This window comes from Mesocricetus auratus, unplaced genomic scaffold, assembly GCF_017639785.1.
Source record: "Mesocricetus auratus isolate SY011 unplaced genomic scaffold, BCM_Maur_2.0 Super-Scaffold_100014, whole genome shotgun sequence".
Classification (NCBI taxonomy): domain Eukaryota; kingdom Metazoa; phylum Chordata; class Mammalia; order Rodentia; family Cricetidae; genus Mesocricetus; species Mesocricetus auratus.
The window spans coordinates 5213964-5241039 of NW_024429197.1; the positions used below are offsets into that span (position 1 = coordinate 5213964).

The 27076-nt window shown below is 53.4% G+C and overlaps 1 protein-coding gene across 7 annotated transcripts in view; it reads right to left on the bottom strand.

Annotated features, from left to right (window-relative positions):
- Nucleotides 1-2197: 2197 nt before the first annotated feature.
- Nucleotides 2198-27076, bottom strand: part of Kif17 (kinesin family member 17) — a 29795-nt gene continuing 4916 nt past the window's right edge. The window contains exons 2-15 of one of the 7 annotated variants that reach the window (XM_013121283.3): nucleotides 24172-24318; nucleotides 23166-23267; nucleotides 19657-19846; nucleotides 15724-16176; nucleotides 14377-14483; nucleotides 12391-12544; nucleotides 11363-11916; nucleotides 10522-10599; nucleotides 8854-9071; nucleotides 8105-8336; nucleotides 7394-7652; nucleotides 5992-6062; nucleotides 4335-4455; nucleotides 2198-2934 (exon numbers count right to left, since the gene is read on the bottom strand). In XM_013121283.3, coding sequence (XP_012976737.1) covers nucleotides 2756-2934; nucleotides 4335-4455; nucleotides 5992-6062; nucleotides 7394-7652; nucleotides 8105-8336; nucleotides 8854-9071; nucleotides 10522-10599; nucleotides 11363-11916; nucleotides 12391-12544; nucleotides 14377-14483; nucleotides 15724-16176; nucleotides 19657-19846; nucleotides 23166-23267; nucleotides 24172-24318 — 2865 coding nt within the window. In that variant the 3' untranslated portion in view covers nucleotides 2198-2755. Of the gene's footprint in view, nucleotides 2935-4334; nucleotides 4456-5991; nucleotides 6063-7287; nucleotides 7653-8104; nucleotides 8337-8853; nucleotides 9072-10521; nucleotides 10600-11362; nucleotides 11920-12390; nucleotides 12545-14376; nucleotides 14484-15723; nucleotides 16177-19656; nucleotides 19847-23165; nucleotides 23268-24171; nucleotides 24319-27076 lie in introns of all 7 variants that reach the window. The other 6 variants (XM_013121284.3, XM_013121282.3, XM_013121281.3 and 3 more) reach the window with 6 other exon arrangements.

The window sequence follows — 27076 nt, forward strand, 5'->3', positions numbered from 1 at the left end:
AGGCCGTGTAGTACCACCCGGAAGTGGTCCGAGTACTTTGTGGCCCCCGCGGCCCATGCCGCGGCGGGGACGGACTGAGAAATAGGGAACACCGCCGGAAGTGCCCCGGCGGAAGCGGATTCTCTGCACCTTATTGGAGAAATGATCTTGAGGCCCCGCCTCCCCCAGGAAAAAGGGCCAATCCAGAAGAGACAGCTCTGTAGCTGCGGCCAATCAATCAACAAGGCCAAGAGGCCTTCGGCGCCTCCCGTGCCGGCTCCCGCTGTGGGTCTCAAACCAGCCTAACGCTGGGCGTCTCCAGGATTTGCTTTTCTTTCCTAGGCTGCGGGTTCTGGTCCCCTTGGACACGATTGTCACCACTTGGACGAGGTCGGGGCAGGGGTGTCACCTCCTTGCCCCTCACTGGTCTAGAGGACTAGGAAGCAAGCCCTTACCTATAGGGAGCAGTGGGGTGGGAAAGTAGGCTCCTGGCCTGGCCCCAAACAGCAGGGATGGCCAAGGGACAGGCCTAGCGATTAAAAGGCTCTTCACACCCTGGATTGGTGGCTCATGATTTTAATCCCAACTCTCAAGTAGGAGGCAAAGGCAGGTGGATCTTTGCGACTTTGGGACTAGCCTGGTCTACATAGCGAGTCTAGGCCTGTCAGGATTACATAGTAAGAGCTGGGGTGACAGCAAAATGGCTCACCCGGGAAAGGTGCTTGCCACCCAAACTGACCCTGAGTTCCATCCCTAGGCCCCGCGCGATGGAAGACGAGAACCGACTCCTGCAAATTGTCCAAGACTTGGGACAAAAATGTAAAGGGCTAGGACTGTAAAATGTGGGCAAAGGGCTTACCTAGCATGCATGAAGGCCTGGGTTTGATCACCAGTATCATATAAAATCAGCGTGGTGACACACACTTGTAATCTCAGCACTCAAAGTGCAAGCAACAGGGTGATTAGTTCAAAGTCATCCTCAGCCGCATAGCAAGTTTTAAGGCCAGTCTGGGCTGTATGAGACCCTGTTTCAATATAAATCTATCTTGATATAAAAACATTTTTTATCCAGGGCCAGGTGAAAAAATGCAGCTAAGAAAAAAAAACATTTTTAAAAAAAAGAAAGAGTCGGGTGGTGGTGGCACACACCTTTAATCCCAGCACTCAGAAGGCAGAGGCAGGTGGATCTCTGTGAGGTTCAAGACCAGCCTGGTCTACAAGAGGTACTTCAGGACAGCCTCCAAAGCCACAGAGAAACTCTGTCTCCAAAAACCAAAAAAAAAAAAAAAAAGATTCTTGCTCCCAACTTCTCTACAGCCCAACTGACACTGACTTTAGGGGTGTGCCTCACACTGCTCAGGACACCCCTTCAAGTATCCACGTAAACTCACCTCCATAGCATCATCCCCCTCTGCTCCCTGCTCAGTATTGCTGCTCTAACGCACACACACACACTCACACATATACAGACACACTCTGTCTCTGTCTCTCTCTGTCTCTCTGTCTCTGTCTGTCTCTGTCTCTGTCTCTCTCTCTCTCTCTCTCTCTCTCTCCTTGAGCTGCCCATCTCCTGCCTGCTGTTCTTTCAGCTCCCTCCACCAGAGGTGCCCGTCCTCCTCAGGACACTTGCTGCCAAGCCTGATGATCTAGATCCAATTCCTGGGACCCACATGGAAGAAGGGAAGGAAGGAAGGAAGGAAGGAAGGAAGGAAGGAAGGAAGGAAGGAAGGAAGGAAGGGACTTCCACAGGTCCTCTGCCCTCCACATGTGTACCAAGTGCCCCCCAACTAAATGAATAAGTAAATAGACAAATATTTTTAAAAAGAAGAAAAAGGCCCAGGCTGGGGAGGTAGCTCAGCTGGTAAAGGGCTTCAGGAATGATACCTGAGGTTGCTCTCTGATCACAGGCACATGTGAGGACATACATGTGTATTGTGTGTGTGTGTGTGTGTGCGCGCGCGTGCGCGCACATACACGTGCTCCATGCTCAGTATTGCTGGCTGGCGCACACACACACACACACACACACACACACACACACACACACACACACACACACACTACAACCCAGGCCATTTTTGCCTCAGCAAGACATGGTTCTGTTTCTACAGTCACTTGTGCTGCTAGCGACAGAAAGCCTGGAGCTCCCCGTTTGCAGCCTGAGGCAGTACACTGTGGGGGGGGGGTCAGGAATCACCAGAGGGTTGGGTAGGGAAGCTTATTCTAAAAGGCAGTTTATTGGGCAGCTTAAATAAAGCACCTTTGGGTTGTGGTCCAACCAATAGTAGGCCAGGCATAATAGTTGGCTCCAGGTCTCCATCTGTGTCCACTGTGTGGCACAGGCTCCCTCAGAAGGGGCCCAACACAGAGAGGCCCGAAACTTAGTCATCAAGATGTCATGCTTCAGCCTTGTCCACATGGCAGCTTCTGTGCTTAGTGGTGAGGATGCTTGTGAGGGTCGTGTCACCTGCGCATGGAGGTTAGACCCACACTGGCTAGTGCAGGCTCTGTGGCAGGAAGTCAGCGGGGACATTGGCTGCTGTGCACAGCTGGGGCAGGCCTCTCTCTGAGAAGGGTAGTCCAACTTCCACAGAGCTCAGGCCCTGGGCCAAAGAGTTCTCCAGGGAAAAGGGAAGGGAATGTGTCTTCCCGGGACTAAGATCCCCTTGGGCTTAGGGACACTGTGGAGCAGGGGAGAGGAGGCCTGGTTGGGGCTTCATGGGGAGGACTTGGAAGTTTCTAGAAGCCTGAGGACAGGTAGCAGCAGGCAGCTGGGTCACAGAGGCTCACCGCCGAAGCTGCTTTTGCTTTTCTTACGCTTGGCTTTGGAGAAGGGGATGTCAAGGGACTCCAGGCGGAAGGGGCGGGGCTGGGGCATTTCAGGGGTCTGGGCTGGCGGCATGGCAGAGCTGTTGCTGAGGGGGGAGTTGAGCCCTGGTGGTGAGTTGTGATGTGCTGTGGAGAAAGGCAGAGGGCACCAGTGAGCCAGGACAGCACATTAGCACATTAAGGCAGAGGGTCTGGCGATACCTTAGGCCCACCCGAGGCCCTGACTCTGCAGCTGGGGCCCCTCTGAAGCGGTCTGTTGGGGTCTCAGACCTATATCACTCAGGCGTCTAGTGGGTCTAGGGCAGGGGACTGCAGTTTAAAAGCCTCTAACTGAGGTTCCAGCCTGGACCCTAAGGCAGACAAGCCTGGGCACAAAGCCCAGGCCAGCATGTCTTTCCAGTGTCAACTCTTAGGTCTCTGTTTCCTTAGCTGTCACTTGGACAGTGTCAGGCCCTCGATAAATTCTCATCTCTTTCCCCTCCCACCCACCCACTCCACTCTGTCTCTGCTTTCAGTTTAGAAATTTTTAAAAAATTAATATCAGTTAAAAAAAATTAATGTGGATGTGGATGTGTGTGGCATCCCAGGAGGTCAGAAAGGGTGATGGGTCCCCTGGAGCAGGAGGTGTAGACGGTGGTGAGCCACCATGTCCTTGCTGGGAACCGAACCCCAGTCCACTCAACCACTGAGCCAGTTCTCCAGCCCCTTGAAGGTTAATCTTATCAACTTGACTGTACTGAGAGACCTGTAGTCCACACCTCCTGTGTGTGGGGGTGGAGTGGGGTGGGGCGTGGGGGGTGGGTTCCAGAGCAGAGTGGTCTATGGGGTAGCAAATGAAGAAGGAAGACGTGACTTGAAGGGAACAGAACCATCTAATAGGCTGGAGGTCTAGAGGGATCAAAACCCTGTCAAAAGCCTGCCCTGTCCCCCCGGTTCCCAGCCACCACGACGTGAGCAGGTGAGCAGGTCCCCACCACCATGGTGTCCCACTCAGTCTCTAGCCCAAAGAAGTAAATCCTCCAAACAAAGCTGCAGTCAAATCTTTCAATATGTCTTCTCTTCCTTCTCCTTCCAGGCAGGGTCTCACATAACTAGCCTCAGACTCTCTCTCTTTGTACCCAAAGGTGGCCTTGAACTGCTCACCCTTTGCTTCCAATTCCCAAGTTCTGGGATGACGGGCAAGCATCACAAGCCTGGTTTGTGCCGCGCTGGGGATTGAGCCCAGGGCTTTGTGAATGCCAAGCGAGCGGTCTACCATGGGAGCCCCCCCCGCACTCCTCCTTTAGGTTGCTCCTCTCAGGTCATCATGGGAGCAGTGAACACTGACTAACGTAACTGCCTCCTATGTGGCCCTATTCCCCCAGCTCATCTCCTGAGAAGTGGGCATCATGCCCCTTATTTGATTGCAGAGGAAACCGGGGCTCACACAGGAAAAGGGTTTTTTGTGTCTGACTCCAAAATCATCACCATGGCATATTTCCCAGTGGGTGTGGGGGAGGGGGAGCCCCAGTCGGAAAGACACTCACTGAGGCTCTTCATGGGATCTGTGCTGAGGATCTGGCTGGCTCGCTTAGACCGGAAGTAGTTACTCGCGATATTTTCACTGTCGCTTCGACTAAGCATCAGCTTATACCGATCTTCCTCCTGCTGAGATTTCAGAACCTCACGAGAACCTCATGAGTGACAGCCCCCTCAGAACCTCATGAGTGACAGCCCCCTAGAACCTCATAAGTGACAGCCCCCTCAGAACCTCATGAGTGACAGACCCTAGAACCTCATGAGTGACAGCCCCCTCAGAACCTCATGAGTGACAGCCCCCTCAGAACCTCATGAGTGACAGCCCCCTCAGAACCTCATGAATGACAGCCCCCTCAGAACCTCATGAGTGACAGCCCCTCATCTATGCAGCCACCGTGCATCCTACCCTGGGCTTAGGAGCTTCTGGGGATTCCTGGGCTGCATCACTCTGAGGACTCCTAGGGCAGGGACCCTGGCAGCATCGACCAGGGAAGTCACAGCCTCCTCTCACCTTCTTTGACATGAGTGGGTCCATGTTCCTTCTTCCAGCATCAACAGGGTCAAGGGTGATGGACACTACATAGCCCAAATCTCTCCGTGTAAACAATGCAAAAAGCCTCAGCTGCCAGTTACCTTTGTGGTCAACACATCCTCACCAACCGTCTCCTGGGAAGGCTCTTTTTCACAACTACTGGGATGGGCTTGGTTTTCTCAAGTCTGAATCTTTTGCAGTGGGTAACTATTTCCTCCCGTCCCCGTGGGGAGAGAATTCACAGGGCCAGATGGAGGACCCAGACTTGCACCAATCACAGTTACATCTTCCCGAACCTAGAGTAGGCCTGTGACCAGGCAGAGCCAGCCTGTCTTTCCACAAGCCTGGGTGTGATAATGGTTTCACATAGTGGTTCTCAACCTTCCTAACCCCGTGGCTGCTTGATACAGTTCATGTTGTGGTGATCCCCCAAGCATAGGATTATTTCATTGCTGCTGTTATGAATAGTAATGCAGATATCGGCTGTGTGGGATCTCTGCTATGCGACCTCCAAATGGGTCACGCCCCGCAGGTTGAGAACAACTGGCTGAGGGGTGACATCTTTCTTCCTTTTGGATCCTAACTGACAGGAGTCGTCTGCAACCACCCTTCCTTGGGGAGAAAACCTGAAGCCAGCTAGCTCAGAGGCAGGGACACAGAGCAACGTCAGACACAGAACCCTGACTGAGTCCCAAGATTCAGCCACGCTTGAAACTGATCCACCCGCATGGATCAGTGAGGTGTCTATTTTGTGATGACTGTTTGGCACCTGGCACTCGGAACTAAAAGTGTTCTGACATAACCTCTCTGTAGTCCTAGGCTAAAAACGTTTTAAAGCCTTTTCTTTCTTATGAAGTTAAGTCACTGAGGTAAATCCAGCCTTAAGCTAGCAGGAGACACTGCAGGCGGCACTTTTTGTTCAGTACTTTTGAATGAGAGGGTTACTTGAGAATCCAGGCGCCTTACATAGTGTTGGCAAAGCATCCAGGCTCAGTACCCGGCTTTAGTCCCCAGGCAAGACAGAAGCAGCCTGTGGCTTCACTTACCCACAGCACTTTTAGTAGGCAGCTCCCGCCCCCCACCTCCCTACCCACACCCCCACCCCGCTCTCTACTCTTCCCTTCAGCCCTTACCATGTGCAGCTCGCCGTTGTCCACTGCAGAGGTTTTGCGGACTGGCTTGTTCTGTGGCCCGGTTGAAACTGCTATGAGAAAACAGAAGCTGAGGAGCTGGGCACAGGTGCAGGAGGAGCAGCCCTGCCTGGGGTGGGGTCAGGCTTGCTGGAGGCTGGACAGGGGACACCTCCCAGCCCGGTTAAGGGATGATGAGGAAACAGATGACGAGAGGACTCAGATACAGGCTGCCCACACCGCCGCTCCAAGCTGGATATCAGGTGAGTAGGACTAAGAGAGAGGCTCACGGGAAACGGAGCTTACTGGAGTTTTAATTGGGTGGGCGGCATCTGTGACTACCCGTCACTTCAGGGATGGAGGCATAAATGGACGGTGACCAGGAAAAGGACTGCAGGGTGCCACAGAGGAGTGTAGAGACACACACACACACACACACACACACACACATGCACACACACACACACATGGAAAAAGATCCACAGAAAATCTGACTTTACTCTGAGGTCATCAGAGCTGGATGGGTCCTTAGAGTCATCTTTTACAATCCTTCCTTTGTTAAGCTCAGAGAGGGGCAGTGGTATTCATAAGACCACACAGGAACCTTGAGCAGCTGGCATCTATCCACGGTCCTAGTATGACTTGCTGCTCTGGCTGTGAACTTGATCCTATAAGAGTCAGTTTCAATTTTCTCCACCTTGGTTTTGTGGGCTTTGTTTATTAGTTTATTTTTATTTCATGTGTGTGAGTGTATGTGCAGTATGTGCATGCCCCGTGGCCACAAAGGCCAGAAGAGGGTGGGTGCTCGTTAGAGTAGTTACTGCCAGATGTATGTCTGGGAACCAAACTCTGGTCCTCTGCGAGAGCAGCATGTACTCCTGAGGGCTGAGCCATCTCTCCAGCCCTGCTTTGCTTCCTTCTTGAGGCAGAATCCCATGTATCACAAGCAAGCCTTGGCCTTGCTGTGTAGCCCAGGATAACCTTGAACTGATCCTCTGCCTCCACCTCCCAAAGGCTGGGGTGCCAGGCATGCACGACTACGCCCTGTTTTGAGATCCAGTTTGAACCGCGATCCTTTGTGGGACTGTCAAGGGACGGAATAACAATAGCAACAGAGCCAAGCTCCCGCACTCCAAGGCATTTCCATGTCTGAGCATATCACAGACCTTACAGCACCTTTAAGGATGGTGCATGTCCCAGATGACAGTCGCACAGAGGTCACACAACCCTCCCCCCACCTGCCTGTCTCCAGAGCACACCACTTTCTCAGGGCCCCAGTGGTTGGAGCCTCAGGAATACCGTGTCTGTTGCACCCACAGCTTGCAGGAAGAGGCCAGGCTTTGTCCCTCTGCAAGGTGGCCAGCTGTCAAAGAGACAGGGGAGGTGGGGCAGCCGAGCGCCTGACCTACTGGGAGGCTGGTTTTTAGGATGATGGGATCCGGGATCTTCCAGAAGCCGTTATCCTCATCCCAGCTCGACTCTCGCCTTATCTTCTCCAGGTTGCTATAGTTACAGTCCCTGCGAATGAGCGGCTGCACCTGCTCCAGGAGTTGCTGGAAGAGCATGGAGTCCCGCTCCTGCCTGCGGATGGTCGCCAGGTAATCGATCTTCTCCAGCTGGAACTCTGACTGCAGATCCTTGATTTCTACCTCTGCTGCCCTGAGCTGAGCCAAGGATGCGTGACACGTGGTGAGCAGGGAAAGGCAGCTTAGCACCTGTCTGCCCGCTCAGTCCCCAATCTGCCCCCCCAGCAGCCACTCACCAACTGCTCACCAGTTCTCCTTTCTCTGTGGCCCATCGACACTGTGCCCAGCCCCCTGAGCCTTGTCATTCACCACCCTCCCTTCCAGCACGTAGTGAGTGCCTCCTGTATCCTGTAGCATCTCATTATTACCCCGCCTTCACACATTCCACAAAACACTGGTCTTCAACCACACCCGTGGCCCCAGCCTCAGCCACCACACCCTATGCAGACATTTATTCTAGAGCATTAGAAGAGGCACCCAGCAGGCACTTAGTACATGCTTGTGTGGAGAACAGAGGGCTGCCGGCTGTTTGCAAGGGGTGTTGATGCCCAGCTGGGGCGTGGGGTCAGGGGCCTGAGCCAGGGCCTCACCTTCTTCTGCATCTTCTCCAGCAGCTTGCTCTTGGCCCTCACTTCCTCCTGGATGGAGTCGTAGACGTTGAGCAGCACCCAGTCCCCACTGTCCTCATCCGAGTTCTGCAGCGCGGCCACCAGCTGCTTTTTGCGCTCGTCTGCATACCGCTTGCGGCGCTTGTGCTTCTCCTTCAGGTCCTTGTTCTTAGCCTGCTCACCCCCCACTACCTGCTGCTCCAGCAACTGCAAGCTGCAGCCAGAGGAGAAAGCAAATGTGACAGATCCTGCCGGCTGCCACCATCCGACACCTGCTCCCCCACAACCCACTTCCCAGAGTGGTGAACTGAGTTACAAACCCCTGAAGCTGCCTGCTCAGACTGGGTTCCTCCAGTGTTCTGAGGGCTCGGAGCTGAGCTACCCCCCAACACTGATGGCGCCTGCAGCAGAGCAGGCTCATAGCCGTGCTCCCTCAGCATAGGGGTGGTGCTCCACTCCACAGTTTTTAATCTATTTTATCAGCAGGGGACCGAGTGGAGATTCGTGCCCATGTGGCTCTCTGGGTCAGAGCTCTGCCTGCCTGGCCTGCTGTGGCACCTCCCCTGCCCCACTGCCCCTCTTATGGTTAAGGAGAGCCTGGTGAGGGCTCAGTAGAGGTTGAGAAGCAGATCGTATGGTATCTCACCCAAGCCTGGGCCACAATTCATCAACCTCTAACTTGGGCCCAGGTTCTCCCAGTCCTACCCAAGGCTCCCGAGCCCACCGCTCACCGGGCCAGCACCCGCTGCTGATCCACAGGCTGCAGCTCCTCAGTCAGCACAGCCACTTCCACGCCTACACTCTCCCTTCTCACGCTCGCCACGGCCAGCAAGGGCTGAGGCTGGGCCACATCAGCCACCTGGGCCATGTGGGCTTCAGGCTCCATCCAAACGCCGGTCTCTGCCTCAGACTCCACCTCTTCAGCCACCTTCAGGCCTGGATCAGACTCCTGGACACAGAGTTAAAGATGGGAGGAGACGTGAATGAACCTCCATAGCTCATCACCCTGCCTCAGACACACAGGCTGAGCATCTCTGAGCATTCCAGAGTCTAAAACCCAACATGCATAGAAATCTGAAAAGCCAACCGGGCATTGGTGGCGCACGCCTTTAATCCCAGCACTCGGGAGGCAGAGGCAGGTGGATCTCTGTGAGTTCGAGGCCAGCCTGGTCTATAGAGCGAGTTCCAGGACAGCCTCCAAAGCCACAGAGAAACCTTGTCTCGAAAAATCAAAAAACAGAAACAAAAACAAAAAAAAACAAACAAACAAACAAAAAAAGAAATCTGAAAAGCCTTGAGCTCCAGGGTGCTCCAAAAGTCTCACATGTCAGTGTCTGGAGAGACTGTCCAATGGTTAGAGCACTTGCAAGCACAGGAACCTTAGTTCAGGCCCCCAGAAGCCATGTCAATTCCTAGTAATTCCAGTCTCCGGAGGTGAGAGCAAGCTGCCTCCTGAGACCAGTCATGTGGGACCGTCTCAGTGAACAAGGTGTAAGAGCAATCGAGAATTATTTCCATCATCAAGTTTGAGCCTCCACATGTGTGTATACACATGTGCACCACAGGCCTGGGCCCACACACACGTAAAACATGCACATGTGCACATGAAAATGGAAAAATAAAAAAGTGCATATGTCAGAACATTAGGGATTTAAGATAATAGGAACACAACCTGTAGCAAGCTATAAACAATTTTGGACTCAAACTAATTCTTCATACAATTATCTTCACCAACATCCCAAATAGAGTCCCAGCCTCTTCTCTTGAGTTCTCTAATCTGGTCATCAAGGCAAGCAGGATAATTTTCTCAAAAATATGAACTGACCATAGTGTCCCTTTCCTACTAGAACCTTCCACTGCTGCCCATGGCATTCATCCTCCCTGGCTGCTGCCCCTCCCCCATGTCTCTTCCAAGCACCCTCCGCACCCCACCTGTCTTCCTTGGCTTCCCCTCCTTGCTGGGGCCTCCCAACTCTTTTGTCTACCACCCACTGCCACACCCTGCCCTGTGACCCCCCCTCCTAGAGGCTTACTGTTGCTCTCCCTAAGCTTGAAGAGATTTTAGGAGGCCCCCTGTCCCCCGCCCCTGCTGCTGCACCGTCCCAAGCAGAGGACAAAGGGAGTTCAAACTGGGTGCCACAGGCCTACAGGAGGTCCCGGACGGCGCCTTTGGACCACCAGATCTGCCTGCAGCCATGCATACCCTTCCTTCACTCCTGTAAGACGAGGGCCTCCAACGCCACTGTCTCCAGAAGGAGTGGCAGTCCTCTGTTTAAACATTGCTCAGCCATGGGACACCTGCCTGGGGATGGTGGAGGCAAGGGAACCTAGTCCCGGGAAGGGAGGGCACAAGTCAGACAGACTGGGTCAGGCAGTTGGAGGGCCAGGCAGGTACTCACAGTCCCAAGGAGGAGGCTGCCAGCCACCTCAGCTTCTGACTTCCTGTCACTGGGCTCCAGCAGGTCTGTTGAGGATGGCTGACAGTGGGGGGAGACAGATGAGGGAGAGGAGAAATGATCTGGGCCAGAGAGCCCCTCTGCTGCCTCACTGCCCTGACGCCCACCTCATCTTGCCTCCTTGGGGGCTGCAGACCCACCCAAGACCTCCTGTGCCCGCCTGCCGCTGCTGTGGGGGTGAAGAGGGGAGCACTTATGGTACCCAGGATATGCTCTGTGTTATCTCAATCAAGGCACAAACTGGCATCTCTACTATTCGGAGATGCAACTGGCCAATGTTGCACCACGAAGTGGGAGCTGGGGTTTCAAAGGCCTGTGCTGTTACACGTGTGTGCATAAGTGCACACATGTGCTTACAAGAAGAAAACACAGAAAATGGAGAGAAATCGGAACATTTTCTTAAAACAGGAAGGGGACCAGAGATCGGACAGGAAGGGACAGGGGAGATGCCCCAAAGTCCTGTGGTCTTGAAGGGCCGCCCCAGACTGCCTGTCTCTTTGTCACTATGGCAACTCAGCAACCCACCCTCCTTTCCACACACATTGTGTCCCATCAAAGGAACAGGTGCCCACCTAACATGACCTGGGAGCTCCATCCCAGCTTTCCTAGTGTGTCTGACAGTATGTGACCTTTCCAGACCATAGGACAGCAGGCTCCCCACGAGGCCACTGAGTCATGGAGGACACATGTGGTCACTGCTGAGCAGCAGAGATCAGCAACCCAGTGTAGACAATGAGCCCTGTGCTCCCAGCCCATCCTGCCCAATCCATAGGACATCTGCTACCTGCTCAGGGGCCTGGGAGACGTCCTTCTGGGACAGGTCTGTCGTGGCCACAGTACAGGACAGTCTGGCCAGCTTGGCCTCCACTTCGGAAAAGGGGTCCTGCAGGTCTGTTAGCACGTGCAGGGGCTCCCGCGGTGTCTCGCCCTCTTGGACATAGTTTTCCGCCTCCAGTGAAGGTGCAGCAGCCTCTGGACCAAGACATTCATCAGAGAAGTACCTGCTCTCAGCCAGCACCCCGGGCATGGAGAACTCCACATTGGAAAGCTCCTCAGGTCCAGGGAAGGCCTCTGACATGGAGGAGTCTTCGAGGGTAGATGACTCATTAGACCCAAAAGAAATCTCTGACCTGGACGGCTCCACATGAGACAGTTCCTCGAATGTGAGGGGAGTCTGGCTCTTGGCGACCTCGTCACCAGGCAGTGTGTCAGGCATGGAGAGGATGGTGGGCTTCACCGCCGTGTCGTACTGCAAAGCTGGCAAGTACTCAGGCCCGTTGGCTAACTCGGCCCTGGACATGATCTCTGTCTTATAGAGAACCTCGGCCTTGAGAATCGCTTCTGCCACAAACAAGAATGTCTCACAGTCTCCCAAGGGGAAAGTGGCCCTACACCTATTGTACCTCAAAGACCAGCTTCAGTCAGAACCTTGAAGATCCCAAGAGTTCAGTTACATGTCATCTGTCCCTGCTCCACTACCGTCTCTCCAGAGCCTAGCCCTGCCTTCACTCCCATCTTCCAGGAAGCCATCGCCAAGCAACACTGATTAGCCAGAGGTGACCCAGCTTGTGGACAGAGCACCATAAGCTAGTGTTGTATGACAATATCAGCTTTGGGCCCAGAGTGCCTGGATTCAAATCCTGACTCCGCTTCCCCCACTGTGTGGCCAAAGGCAAGTCACCTCTCCTCTCTGGGTCTGTTTCCTCACCTGTAGGCAGAGGGTAATGTAAGGGGAGCCTGCCACACACAGGACCCTTCACACATCTGTCACCAAGAGGAAGACAGCAGGTGCGCTCCCAGGGCAACACACACCTGTTTCCTTCTCCTTGCGTAGATTCTCCTCCAGCGTGGACAGCTTCACGTCATATGAGTTACGCATGGCAGTGATGTCCTCCTGCAGCCTCACCCGAGACTCTTGCTCTGCCTCATAGTCGGCCTTCAGGCGGGCCAGACGCTCTTCATACTCCTGGGGTGGTGGGAAACATAGAGGCGGTTACTGACCACCACTTACCCCACCTTCAGAACTGACCTCCAGTTCTAGACACTCAGACGACACAGGAGAGGACGAGGTGAGAGGCCCTTTGTTGTGCTCGCGTGGGGGTGACAGTTGGCGGGTGACAGTCCCTCTGCACTGCTCTCCGCGCAGTTTTGATGGGTTAGTGCTTTCCATGTGCATGTTCAACCGATTCTTCCACACTACACTGCGTCGTGAATGCCTTTCCTCCTCTAGCCAATGTTTCTACCCAGCGATCCTCACACCATCGATAACGAAATACTCCAGTCCAAACCTCTCCATTCTGACTGGAGGCTGAGGCCTAGAGACATGCCTTGGGCTCACAGCACGGCTGCCTCCTGGCCAGGGCCCTCTTTGTACATGCAGGGGCTTCATTCTAGGGCCTGACTATCCTAGGATGTGGTTTGTAGCACTCAGAGAGTGTGACTCAGAAGAGAGACACAAGGAGGATGGGTGGGAAGGGGAGACAGCTACACTTCTTCCCATCACGGCTCAAAGAAGAAATTTCAGTGTCAGGAATGGAATCCTGGGAAAGCAGTGTCTGCCGGCACCCTCTGATGGCCTATCCGGTCCCCCAGGTTTTAGGCAGGCAACACCCATGACTTCCATGAGGTACCTCTCCAAAGTGATGTGTGTTCTCCTTGGAGACCACTAGGGGGAGGCGATATCCAACCTACCAGACCACAGGAGCCTGCCTAGAAGGTTCCATTCCAGGAGCTGCTTCTACCTAGTATCAGGGTTCCCCACTCAGGAGGAGCCAGATACCCACAGGGACCACCCAATGTCAAACCACCAGGCAAGGTTAGCAGGCAGCCTTTAAGTGACAGAGCCGCAGAGCCTGGAGTTGAGAGGGACCCTCTGTCATGTCTTCTTACGTATGTGTCCCTGGAGATCTCCTGTCCTGCTGCTTCCTAGGGATGCCGGAAGATACACGGTGGAGGCCTAGATGTCATGTGAAGCCAATGCTACACTTGCCCTAGGAGAAACTGGCCATGCTGCTCTCAGGCCAAGGCTTGGCAGTGGCACCAACGTCAAACAGACCCCACTCTGAGAGCCTGGTCTCCACCAAGAGTCCTCCCATTCCAGGGACACACTTACTATCCCCATCAGTCCCCAGTCACCTTTTCTAACATGTGGTAGTTTGAAGGAAAATGGCCCCCAGTCCGAGTGGCACTATTAGGAGGTGTGGCCTTGTTGGAGGAAGTGTGTCGCTGTGGAGGCGGGCTTTGAGGTCTCGTATATGCTCTAGCCACGCCCAGTGATACAGTTCATTTCCTGTTGCCTGTGCAAGACGTAGAACTCTCAGCCACCCCTCCAGCACTGTGTCTGCCTGCAGGCTACCATGTTCCACTATGATGATAATGGACTGAACCTCTGAACTGTAAGCCACCCAATTATAAATGTTTCTCCTTATAAGAGTTGCCATGGTCATGTGTCTCTTGACAGCAACAGAAACCCTAACTAAGACACAGCATTACCAAGGAGACCTTCTCTTGGGGATGTCCCTGGTCCTCAGTTCTCTCCCGCACAGGTTCTACTGTGACACCAACAGCAGTCTCAGTCAAGAGCCCAAGGTCCTCGATCCTGGATCCCACTCTTTGATACTCTCATCTTCCCTATAGCTTGGGAAAAGTTGTGACATCCCTTTGAAGCCCAGCTTCCTCAGAAACAAAAAGGGCACCATGATGCCAACCCCACAAGGAGTGAATCAGGGTGACACCCTACAGGCACCGGCTCTCCCGGGACACCCTCTCCTTCACACCGTCGGCTCGCTGAGGTCTCACCTCCCGGATCAGCTGCTTCTCAGCCTCAGTGTCCTGCTGCACAGTGGGGGACAGTAGCTTCTCCTCAGGCTGGGCAGGGCTCACGGGTGTCTGAGTGGACAGCAGGGCTGAAGATAGAGAGACACGAGGGGTCAAGAGTGAGTGGGGTACCCAGGAGCCAAGCATCAATATGCCTCTATGTAAAATGCGATCAACCAGTCAGCCGAGAGTTCAGGACATCGGGGAAGCGGTGCAGACACAGCTCCTCACCGCCGTGCACTGTGTACTAGGGGGGAAGCGAGTGAGTGCGCACTTGTGTAATGAAAACAAAGGCCAGGGCGTGCTCAGAATTACAGACAGTCGTGAGCTGCCATGTGCTTGCTGGGACTCAGACCTGGTTCTCGGGGAAAACAGTCAGTGCTCTTAACCACTGAGTCACCTCTCCACTCCTGACAGTAAGGGCTTAGAGAGGCAGGCCACAGCAGAGGCCACGAGACAGGGGCTACTCGATGGTGGGGCTGGCCTGCGTGGGTCAGGGGCAAGAAGAGGGTGTGGGAGAGAGAAATGGAGCCAGCAAGAGGCAGACAGACGCTCCACATCTTACTAAAGGAGAGAAGAAAACAATGCAGTAACAGAGGGAAGAGGGCAGCTGAGAGGGCCTCAATTAATGCTATTGAGCTCTGGGCTGGAAGTCTCACATACAGTTAGAGCAGTACATGGTCTACGGTCTGTGAGGATGGGTGGGTGTTGGAAGGATGGATGAGCAGGGGCTGCGTAAGCCATGGACTGGGTGGAAGGGAGGCAAACATGGGGAAGGTATGGGGGTGTTGGCTGGTGATGGGTGGAGGTTGGGGCAGTGTCTAGATAACTGTGTGTAGAATGGATCAATGGAGGCAGGCGGACAGGGGGACCAAGGGGCTGAATCTAGACTCTTCTATGCTCACTGTTCCTAAGAGATGGCAACAGAACACTCTGGCATCTCCTCAAGTCCTGCGGGCCTGTGTTTCTATGCCTGCCAGATGACAGACTGCAAATGGCAGCTGCAGCTCCAGGAGCTGGGGTGGGGTGTGGGGAGTGAGTCACCCAGATGCTGAGTACATGATGCCCCTTCCTGTACTGAGCCAGGGAGACAGGCGGGTAGACAGATGAGCAAGCCTGAGGCAGGGAGTAGACTGCGAGCTTATGGCTGACTGGATAGGCCGGCCAGCCAGGCCTCTTTCTGGGGCCACAAGCAGGTAGAGGTCATTACCACTGGGGTATGTGAGCTGAGTGGTGTCAAAGGACCTGCCTTTGGGAGTCAGAAAAGGCAGGGTGTTTCAATGGGAAAACTGCTTGGCTCCCCTCTCCTGTTTCCCCATGCTGTCCCACCTGACAGATTGCCAGGGCCCATCTGCTGGGCCAGGATGGCCTTTAGCCTCTTGATCTCCTCCTGGTACTCTCGAAGCAGGGCATCCTTGGGGTCTTCGTTAATGCGTGGTTTGTTCTTGATATTCTTGGCCCGGTTGGCATAGCGCAGCGTGCTGAGGCTCTCGTCGTAATTGTTGTCAGCAGGAGACAGGCAGGCCACCATCAGGGTCTTGGTGTTGCCTCCCAGTGAGTCCTGCAGCAGGCGCGTTAGCTTCGAGTCCCGGTAAGGGATATGCTTGCAGCGTCCGTCCACCAGGGCCGAGATGACATTGCCCAGTGCTGACAGTGACAGGTTGATCTTGGTGGCCTCCTTCAGTCTTTCCCCAGTGGCCCCCGTCTTGGATTGCCGCTCACTGCCCGCCAGGTCTACCAGGTTGAGTTTGCCTGCACGGAGGTGGTCCTTACCCCGCTCATCTGCGAATAGGCAGGCAGGGGGCAACAACTGGTGAGCCCCACATCTTCCCAAGGTGAGGGTGGCTAGCTATCAGGCCCTCGGGGACTACCACCCACCTGGGGCTACATTTGAGCCTACCATAGTACAGGTAAGGAGACTGAAGCTCAGAGAAGGCATGGAACTTCCCCAAGGCCACACAGAAGCCAAGGAGGAAGTGGGGAGGGAGCTAGAGAGATAGCTCAGAGTTAAGAGCACTGGCTGCTCCTCCAGAGGACCCAGGTTCAATTCCCAGCACCCACATGGCAGCTCACAACTGCCTTTAGCTACAGGTCCAGGTGATTTTACACCCCCCCACACAGACATATATGCAGGCAAAACACCAATACTCATGCAATTAAACCATTTAAAAATAAAAAGAAGAAGCCGAAGCCAAGGAGGGGAGACAAGGTGGGCACTCGGGGCTGCCTGCCTCCAGAGGTAAGGGGCTGTTCTATGGGAACAGCAGAGTCTCTTTTACAACAGTTTGGACAGATTTCCTATGGGGCCAAAGGCAGAGAATGGCAGAGGGGAGATGAAAAGATCGCCAGGGGACTGTACCCTTCCATGCAAAAAGCCCTCACTTTGAAGGACAACCCTGCCTCTCCCAGACTGTGTGGCACAGGCACAGCCACACATCTCTCTAACCCTCCAAGGAATCCATCTACAAAGTAAGAGTAGCCTTGGAAGAGTGGATGTGTAGGGTCAACTGGCCACATATTCTCTGACCAGTGCAAAGCAATCTCTTTTTGTTGTTGTTTTTTGTTTTTTTCGAGGCAGGGTTTCTCTGTGGCTTTGGAGACTGTCCTGGAACTAGCTCTTGTAGACCTGCCTCTGCTTCCCAAGTGCTGGGATTAAAGGCCACCACCGCCCGGCTGTGGAAAGCAATCTTAAGGGAAAGAAAATGTTTGCTGACATTAGATGGGTGTGAAGGATTTGGGTCTATAAGATCTTTTTTTTTTAATGGAACAGGAAGAGACTAGTTGTGTTTCTGGAGCGTGCTTGTAGAATGTGCCAGGATGAGTCATGAGCCTTGAGTATGTGTGTGCTCCATGCTGTCACCGTGGTCTAGCCTGAGCAAACGCAGTCTCAGAGCAGAAACGACCTTGCATACAATGGTGCTCATGGCAGCATCACACACAGCATTGTGAAACCAGAAAGGATGTCAATGCCTCATGGATGACAGCTAAGAAAAGGGGTGAGAGGGGGTCCTGCATCCTCCACTCACCACCGTGGAGACCTACAACGGCTCATAGAAAGAACAAAGAGGAGGAGCCAGAGAGAACAGACTTAGCTGTGTGGCTGCATTCAGGCATCAGTCTGCCCTTCAAACCTATGCATAGCCCCAGAGTGCTCGTGAGCCTCTCCCTCTACTGAGCCTGGCGGCAACTGTAAGGCCATGTCCTCTTCAGATGGGCGTCCCCAGGGACAAGCGTGTGTTGTAGAATATTATTTTAAGATGCACTGCATTTGGTTATGCTGGGGAGCGTTTGTTTAATGATGCAAAAGACGCATTGCATTCTTTTTTAACTTTTTTTTAATGTGCATTTGGTGTTTTTGCCTTCAGGCACATCTGTGCGGGAGTCAGATCTTGGAGTTACAGACAGTTGTTAACTGCCATGTGGGTCCTGGGATTTGAACCCGGGTCCTCTGAAAGAACCACTGAAGCCATCTCTCCAGCCCTCATTGCATTCTTTTATGTTGCATTTGTTTAACTCTGTGAAGCTGTGCTACTTTGCCTGTCTAATTAAAAGCTGAACAGTCAACACCAAGGCAGGAGAATGGATAGGCAGGGCTGGCAGGCAGAGAGAGAATAAATAGGCAGAGAAAAAGAATGGATAGGCAGGGCTGGCAGGCAGAGAGAGAATAAATAGGCAGAGAAAAAGAAAGAAAAAGATCTAGGAGTGAGAGGAGGAGAACGACTCAAGGAGGCAGCCACCCTGGTACACGGCAGGCCATGGAGTAAGAAGTAAAGAAAGGTACACAGAAACAGAGAAAGGTTAAAGTCCAGAGGCAAAACGTAGACAGGATAATTTAAGAAACGCTGGCTAGAAAGAAGCCAAGCGAAGGTCGGGCAGTCACAAGAAAAGAACAAGACTCTGTGTGTGATTTATTTGGGAGCTGGGTGACAGGGTTCCAGAAGAGCAAATAACTAAACAGTAAAGAGCAAACAGTTTAAAACAAAAACCCAACGACACCCAGATTGACATCCTTCCCTCAAGCAAGCACCCGGGCGCTGGTCTGGGAACTGCCCAGGTTACTGAACGAGCAGTATGGAGGGAGGCTCTATCAGCCCCGGCCTCGAGCCTGGGTCAGGGGTCTCCACAGTTACGTTCTCAGTTGTGTCAGGCTGCTTCCTGCCCTGTGCTCTCTGCAGTTCTAATTGTGACAGACCAGCTGCAGCATTGGTGGACAAGGTACCAGGAGGCCCTGGGTTCAAATTCTGACTCCTCCACTTCATGACTGGGGAACCCTGTATGAGCAAATCTCTTCACTTCTCAGAGCCTAAGTTTCCTACGTGTAGAAGGAGAACGATACCTCCTGCCTGCCTCGAGGACTGCCACAGTTACACATAGGAAGCCCTCACACGGCCCCTCCCTCACAGGCCCCTCCCTCACAGGCCCCTCCCTCACACGGCCCCTCCCTCACACGGCCCCTCCCTCACACGGCCCCTCCCTCACACGGCCCCTCCCTCACACGGCCCCTCCCTCACACGGCCCCTCCTGTCACGCAGTATCTCTCCTCACACAGTATCTCCCCTCACACTGCATCTGGCCTACAGGTGCCGAGAGTAAATGATGGTTTCTTTCTCACTTTTTTTTTTTTGAGACAGGGTTTCTCTGTGGCTTTGGAGGCTGTCCTGGAACTCTCTCTGTAGACCAGGCTGGCCTCAAACTCACAGAGATCCGCCTGCCTCTGCCTCACCAGTGCTGGGGTTAAAGGCGTGCGCCTACGCCTGGCTTCTTTCTCCTCTTTCTCAGCAGCTCTCCCAAGAAGAGAGAGGGGCAGGTGAATGGAGGGCAGAGAACATTACTGAGAAAGAGGAGTCATGAGGCCTGAGTGACACACAGTCCTCTGGCCCTTCAAATTTTCCAGGGATGAAACCCAGGGCCTGGAGCAGGCTACTCGAGTACTGAGTTCCAGCCCCATCTCTGAGACTCAGTCTTCTCGCCTGTAAAATGGGGGTGCGAGCAACTAGTTCATGGGAGGGCTGAAAAGAATCGGTTAGATAATGGGTGCATGCGGCCTGGAGCTCGGTGTTAACTACCAGCTTTGTGGTTTCTAGTGCAGATCTAGGAAACAGGTCCCAAGCAGGGGAGGACCCTTGTCTGTTTCTTGCAGGCAGTTAAGATCATCGTTTCCCAGTTTGCCATAGGGTTCTCCAGGCTCCAAAGAGGTGAGACACCCTCCTAGTAGGAGTGGGAGCCTGGCTCAGCACGTGTGGGCCACAGCCAGCCCCGTACCCACGGCATAGATCTCGATGTTGATGGTGAAGATGGAGTGTGAGCGGGAGGAATCCTTGTTCATCAGGGTGTAGCCAACTGCACGGTTCTTCCAGCCGGTCTCCATGACGCGCTCACACTGGGCCACGTTATGCACCGTGTGCATGGACAGCCCCTTCACATATACGCCTTTCTCGGGGTGCTCCTTCAGCTGCAGGGAGGAGCAGGGAAGGTTGAGATCACCAAGGATCTCTAACGAACCCAAAGGCAGGACCCTGTCCAGGCCATTTGTGCCCTCCTAAACCATCCTGTAATAGACAGAGGCCTCGCCCCAGTGGAGACAACTGCAAACCTACCCTTGCCTCCCACTTATTGGGGGATCTTGAGTTACTAACATCCTGAACCTCAGAGATGTGCACATCTTGAAAATGGGCATGAGATACCTATTTCATGGGCATGGTAAGATTCAGTAAAGTGAGGCACATACAAGCTTTGCATGGGACCCTCAGCATCTGGGAGCTAACGGGCCACCACCCAGGGCTCTGAATGGATCTCCTTTGTCCTGTTCGCACGGCTTCTGATACTCCCTCTGTTGATGTGACGGGGCAATGGAAATATTTCCTGATTCCTGGATGGTGGCAGGTCATTTGTTGCCCAAGCTCACAAGACTCTCAGCTCAGCCCTAGGAGAAGGCAGCGAGTAAGCTATGCATGCCTGCAACGTGCCCAGCTTTCTTTCCAGGCACCCAAGGAGAAAACAGACCTGTGGCACCTCAGTGGGCTCAGTGGGAGCAGCGGGAGGGGACATGGAGGCTGCCTCAAGCATAAGTAACCTCAGAGAGCAAGATCAGCCACCCCCATCTCAGACACCCTCAGAGGGCCTTCCCACCACTCTTACCCACACCCCTGCCAACACCGGTCCTGGGGGAGGCGCTGAGTGATGGCTACCAGCTGTACATCCTATCCCCCTCAGTAACTGCTCATCTAGGCTGCAAGAAACCAGAGCCAGGTCTCCATGGCAACCAGCTGTGCGATTGCCGTGATAGAGAGGGGCACAGGCACATGGCCATGACTAGGGTCCATTTGGGAGGTGATGTTCTTATGCTTTCCTCCCCACACAGATCAGGGAGGAATCTTGGGAGGCCCCTGCAGGCTCCACTCCACCACAATCTACTGGGTGGAGATCTGGGGCGGTATCTATTCTGGCTTGGGGGTGGGGAGGGGAGCTGGCTTCCCCAAATCTCCAGAGTGGCCTTTGCTTTATAAAATGCACCAGGCTCTGTACTAACTGCAAGCTTGCTCTGTGGAGCCTCGAGTTCCAGGCCATTCCCACTCTGTGTGCTCTTTGGGTTATACATAGGTACGTGAATCATAGATGATGAGAACAGGGTTCTCCTACGCTTCCGTGAAAGCCATCTGCATATCACCCACAGAGCAGCATATCAAAGGCCCAGGGCCCACAGGGTGTGCCCCAGGGAGCACATCTCTCACCTGCGGGCCCCCAAGGCAGTGGGCTCTCTAAGCGAGGCCTTCCCAGGGTCCAGGGTAGCCAGGAAGGCATAGAACCCCCGTGGCACCCACACAAGTTGGCTGGGAGGTCTGTGAGCAGGCGGGGCTAAGACCCCCAGGCTAGCCTTCTGGAGCTCCCAGCCCCCACAACTCCTCTGACTGTTTTTCTGGCTGAGGGTGAGTCATGACTTACAGGTTCCCAACACCCTCTTCTGGTGAGGGGGACGCTGGAGGTTGGTGGTAGAGGTTCCTGGCAGGGAGGGCAAAGAACGGCCAGGTTGGTGCAAAGCCTGCTGCAGGAGGATGGGCAGGGTCTTGAGTAGATGGATAGAGGTGGGGGTGGGGGTGGAGGGTCCAGTGCAGTGTGTGAGCTGGCACATGGGTTCTTCCCGGGCGTTGGTGGCACACGCCTTTAATCCCAGCACTCGGGAGGCAGAGGCAGGCGGATCTCTGTGAGTTCGAGACCAGCCTGGTCTACAAGAGCTAGTTCCAGGACAGCCTCCAAAGAAAACAATTAATGGACGACCATCCCTCCCTCTCCTAAAGCTGGAATCACTGGCTTCCTGATGGAGCCCGGGTGAGGGTGGGAGCTTGGTCAGATCATAAGCATCATGGCTGCAGGGAGAGTCCAGCAGTATCCCAGCACTGATGAGGCGTAGCATCTCACGTTAGCCTCTCCTCCCTGGCTTGTAAGAGCCCCAGGCAGGAACAAGACCAGTACCTCTGGCCAAGACTAAGGCCAAAGGGGTCCCAGCTGGGACTCCATGCCCTCTCACTGGCTTCTAGTTCTGGGGGTATTTGTTTGTTCATGATCTCTCTCTCTCTCTCTCGCTCTCTCTCTCTCTCCCTCCCTCCCTCTCTCTCCCCCTCCCTCCCTCACTACTCCCTCACCTTCCTGTCCTTTTCTCTCTGGCCCTACTTCTGTTTTCATTTTTCTTTCTTTCCCTTTCTCTCTCTCTCTTTCTTTCTTTCTATCTTTCCCTCCTTCCTTCCTTTTTTTTTTTCCTTTAAAACAGTCTCCCTATGTGATCCAGGTTGGCCTGGAACTTGCAATCTCCCTGCCTCAGGCTCCCCACTCCTGTGCCATTAAGCCAAGTCTGGAAGGTTTCTTGACCTCTCTGGGTGCCCCAAACAGCAATGCTAGTCCTGCCTCTGAACAGAACCCTCACTGTTAGGAAGCAACACACTCCTTTTGAAGAGACTGAGAACAACTTATGAAATGGGCCTGAGATTCTTCTACTAAGCCAAACCCCATCTTCACCGCCCTGGGCAGTTCATCTGTCCTTGACTCTACCCCTCAAGGCTCCACTTAGCAGCCCCACGTCGTTGCTGGGTTTTTCTCTAATCCCCAACAGCTTGGAAAGCTCACATACTGAACACCTACCAGGTGCTGGCTCTCTGAGGGGCTTGCCCTATTTACTGTCTTCAATCCTCAATACCCCCTTTTCAGAGTGGACCAACATGATGGAATCCTCACCATATAAACATCAGTACAATAAGGTGTTTGAAGTTCAAATCCTTCAGTTTGGGAGACCTGGGTTCAAGTCCAGGCTCAGCCACTTAGTGCATTGCAGAACCTGGACAGGTTGAGGCTGTCTCAGCCTCCTTTCTACACTGATAAATTAGAGATGACAATATTCAGCAGCAAAGTTACTCCAAAGATGAAGTGGAATAATGCACCCAAAGAGCCAGTAAACAGCAAGTACATCATACTTTCTTACAGACCATCATAATAATTTTATCAGTGGAAGTGTTTTCTAAAATAGAAATCTATTGCGAGACTCCACCTTGTTTTAACAGAGGTGGTCTTCTTCAAGGTGCTATCCAGCCTGTGTGGTGGCAGCAGACACAGTAATAGCCCATGCATTAGGTTCTCTAAAGACTCAAGGTCAAAGGGTGCACATGGACTGGACATGCTGATGTTTGTCCCTGATACCAGCGCTAGGGAAATTGAGGCATCAGGTTCCTTCTCCCCTCTCCCCCAGGGCCTTCCTGAACATGCCACACAGAGGCTGCACCCACCTCCAGCTTCTGCTTGGTGTCAGCGCCCAGAAGGTCACGGACATCTTCATTGTAGATCTCCAGATAGGAAGCCCGGACCAGGAACTTGGTGTTTTCTGCACACTAGAGGAAGTAGACAGAGCATGAAAAACATGGCTAATGCCAGACCCATCTGCTGCTCAGGCCTCTACAGCTGGGACATCAGAGGAGGAGGGAGGTGGCCCTGACATGGGCCCTCACCCCCACCTTACCCTGCCTGTCCTGCTGGCAAACCTTCCTCTCCGGCTCCAGGACCCTCAGACCTCTAAGCTGGTTTTGGCTATGCATCCAATGTGCCGTACACAAACCTCCTGGGAAGGGAGATGGAAACCTCCCCACTACTCAGGTGGAGAAGCCAAACCACCATCACAGCTTCAGCAACTGTACCTGAATCAAGCCCTGGCTTTGGGCTGAAGAGTGGGAGCCTCTGGGGCCACCACAATTGGGAGCTGTCCAGTCTGGGGTCCATGAGATAATTATACAAAGGGCTTCACACAAGTTTGGTCTTTAGTAATTACTCAGTACATGGGGGAGCCATGATTAACCACTTCCTGTCACCATGTTCAGAGTCATCATACAAAAATGCTAAGGGAGGGGCTGGAGAGATGGCTTAGAGGCTAAGAGCATTGCCTGCTCTTCCAGAGGTCCTGAGTTCAATTCCCAGAAACCACATGGTGGCTCACAACCATCTGTAATGAGATCTGATACCTTCTCCTGGTGTGCAAGCATGTACACAGATAAAAAACTGTATACATAATAAAATAAAATATTAAAAAAGAATGCTAAGAGAATTTTAACATTCAAAGACAGCAGGAGAAAAACATGGAACCAGCAGACTCTTTTCAGTCTTATTTTTCTCCCATGATCTTTTTGAACCCAGGACTTGCCTCTGTTGACCTATGTAACCCAAGGTCCATGACTCTGTCATAGGTGCCCTGGGGGGTCATGTGTGACACTAGCCTTACCCCTTCCCATGCAAGGCCCATACCTGAACGCTCTCAAATACGTGCTCGAAGGCTCTGGGAATGATGCCTCTCTGGCAGGGGGGATCCGGCAGGCCCTGCATGGTGAAGGACTTCCCACTGCCAGTCTGGCCGTATGCAAAAATAGTACCATTGTAGCCCTCAGTGACACCCTGTGTGAGAGGGAACCAAGGTCAGGTATTCAGCTGACAGGTCCAGGTGGGACCTGGACAAACTCTGGGACCTGCCTGGGTCTCCCCTAAACAAGGCACCGCTCTGTCCTCAACGGTCTGATGGGGTTAAACATAGTGCCAAGGTAGGGTTATCTAAAAGCCTGTGCTGGGAAGCCAACTTGGTTCAAATTGTGTCTCCATGCTTGTTTTGCTCCTTTGCGGCCCTACCGCCAAGCCACACCCTCAGCCCATGTCCACTCTTTACAGCAAGCACTTGGACTGATCTTTGGCGCACGGATTCTCAGTCCTCTTGACCCGGCATAAAGGATAAGAATGCAGCCCTTCCTAAAGCTGAATCATCTTGTGGACTAGGTTCCGCAAGTGCAGGCATGGGCAGGTGCTTGCTAAACGTCTGCCGGGAGCGCGGGGAGGCAGACACAGTGCTTCTCACCCGGGCCAGGGAGGTGTACACAGGGCGGAGGTGCAGAGAACTGTGAAGAGAGGGAGTCAGGGAAAGGAGGCGGGAAGGTGTGAGGAGAAACAGGCAAAGCCTTCTGTGCAGCAAAGGCAGAGAGGAAGCGGGCTGCTGCTGAGGAGACTTGGACAGGTGACAGGCGACTGACTCAGGCCAAGAGGACACGGGAGTGGCTGACAGCGGGTGGGGCTGGGAGTGCGGTAAGAACGAGGAGGCTGGGAAGGGAGACAAACTGGGTACCACTTCTAAGGCCATTCTTCACTCATGACGCATTTATTCACCCTGCGGGCACGAGCCTGCCTTTTCTATAGCAGGAGCCACGCTCTGGTTAGAGGGAGAGGGAGGTGAACAAGCTAGCCACAGTCCCTGCGCTTGGAGCTCTTGGGATTACAGATAGAAGGACTGACTGTGGGGCATCCGTGATGGTTATTCTTGTCAACTCGATGGGATTTAGCGTTACCATGGAAACAAACCTCTCGCCGCGTCTGTGAGGGGGTAACTGAGGTGGGAAGACCCACCCTTAACATAGGCAGTGCCATCCCAGGTGCTGGAGTCCCAGGCTGCATGAAGGGCAAACAGCTGAGCGGCAGCAGCTCTGGCTTCCCTCTGCTTCCTGACTGGACGGATGTGACAGCTGCCTCACGCTTCTCTCACGTGCCCTCCTCACTGTGGTGGACTGCACCCTCCAGGTGTGAGACCCCAAAACCCCTTTCCCCCTTAACTTGCTGCTGTCAGATGTTTGTCACAGCAAGACAGGAACGCTGCTAGCATAAGAAGGCCAATCAAAGCCCCACCCCCACCCCGTGCAGAGGACAGCCCTTCCTTTTCTGCAGTGGAAATGGGCAAGCCCACCCAACCTAGGGAAACTGTGAGCACACTGGGGTCCTGCAGTTCCTTAGAGGCGTTGGGCTGCACACAGGGGTGGGACCTTTAAAACGGGGACAAGCCAGCACTCGGGAGGCAGAGGCAGGTGGATCTCTGTGAGTTCGAGGCCAGCCTGGTCTACAAGAGCTAGTTCCAGGACAGCCTCCAAAGCCGCAGAGAAACCCTGTCTCGAAAAACCACAAAAAAAAATGGGGACAAGCAACTTCAGACACAGGACCCAACCCTGTGCCCTGTGCTGGACTTCTTAAACCCACGTGCAGCTAACTCGGGAGGCACACGACACCCCTGGGGAAGACAAAGCCGCTCAAGGAGTGTCATTGTCACCCCTGTCCAGAGAAGGGACTCTATAGGAATATTCACAGTCACACAGCAGATGCTCCTGGGCGTCCATGAGCAGAAATGAGAAGGGGCTGGTGCAACTTACAGTCTCACATACGCTACGCAAGTGCTCTACTACTGAGCTCCACCACTACACATCTTATTGGAGGTGCGTGGAGATCTCTTGTAACCCAGAGTGACCTCAAAATCAGTAGTAGCTGAGGATGACCCTGAGCTACTGATAAGCCAGCTTCCACCTCTCCAGGAGCTAGAATCACAAGCAGACACCACCACATAGGGTTTATCCTGGGATTGAACGCAGGACTGTGTGCTGAGCAAGCACTGTACCAACACATCACACACCCCCTCCCAGCCCCTCTTTGCTCTCTCTGGTTTCAGACCTAGCTCTGACTCCCAGGTGTGAGGCTTACAAGTGTGTACCACCGCGTTGACCCTTCATTTCAATGACTGGGGTTGAGATGTGCTTTAAATATAAAATACACACCAGACTTCACAGTCTCTTTTGGTCTGGTTTAGTTTTCCAGCACAGACTTTCTCTGTGTGACAGCCCTGGCTGTCCTGGAACTCACTCTGTAGACCAGGCTGGCCTTGAACTCACAGAGATCTGCCTGTCTCTGCCTCCCAAGTACTGGGACTAAAAGTGTATGCCATCATGGCCAGCTACAGACTTCACAGTCTTAATATAATTAAATAATATAAAACACCAACTAATAGTCACTGAATATAATATATCCAATTTTGTTTTACTGAAATGTTATAGATACACTGCATTAGCTCTGTTATAATCAGTCTTATTTCACTCCTTTTATATTTTAAAAGGCCACAACTAGGGGAGCTAAAACTATGTATGTGGCTCAAGTCTGCAAAGTAAAACAGCTTTGTTTTTTTTGTTTGTTTGTTTTTTTCAAGACAGGGTTTCTCTGTATTGTTTTGGAGCCTGTCCTGGAACTTGCTCAGTAGACCAGGCTGGCCTCAAACTCACAGAGATCCACCTGCCTCTGCCTCCCGAGTGCTGGGATTAAAGGCGTGCGCCACCAACACCTGGCACAGCTTTGTTTA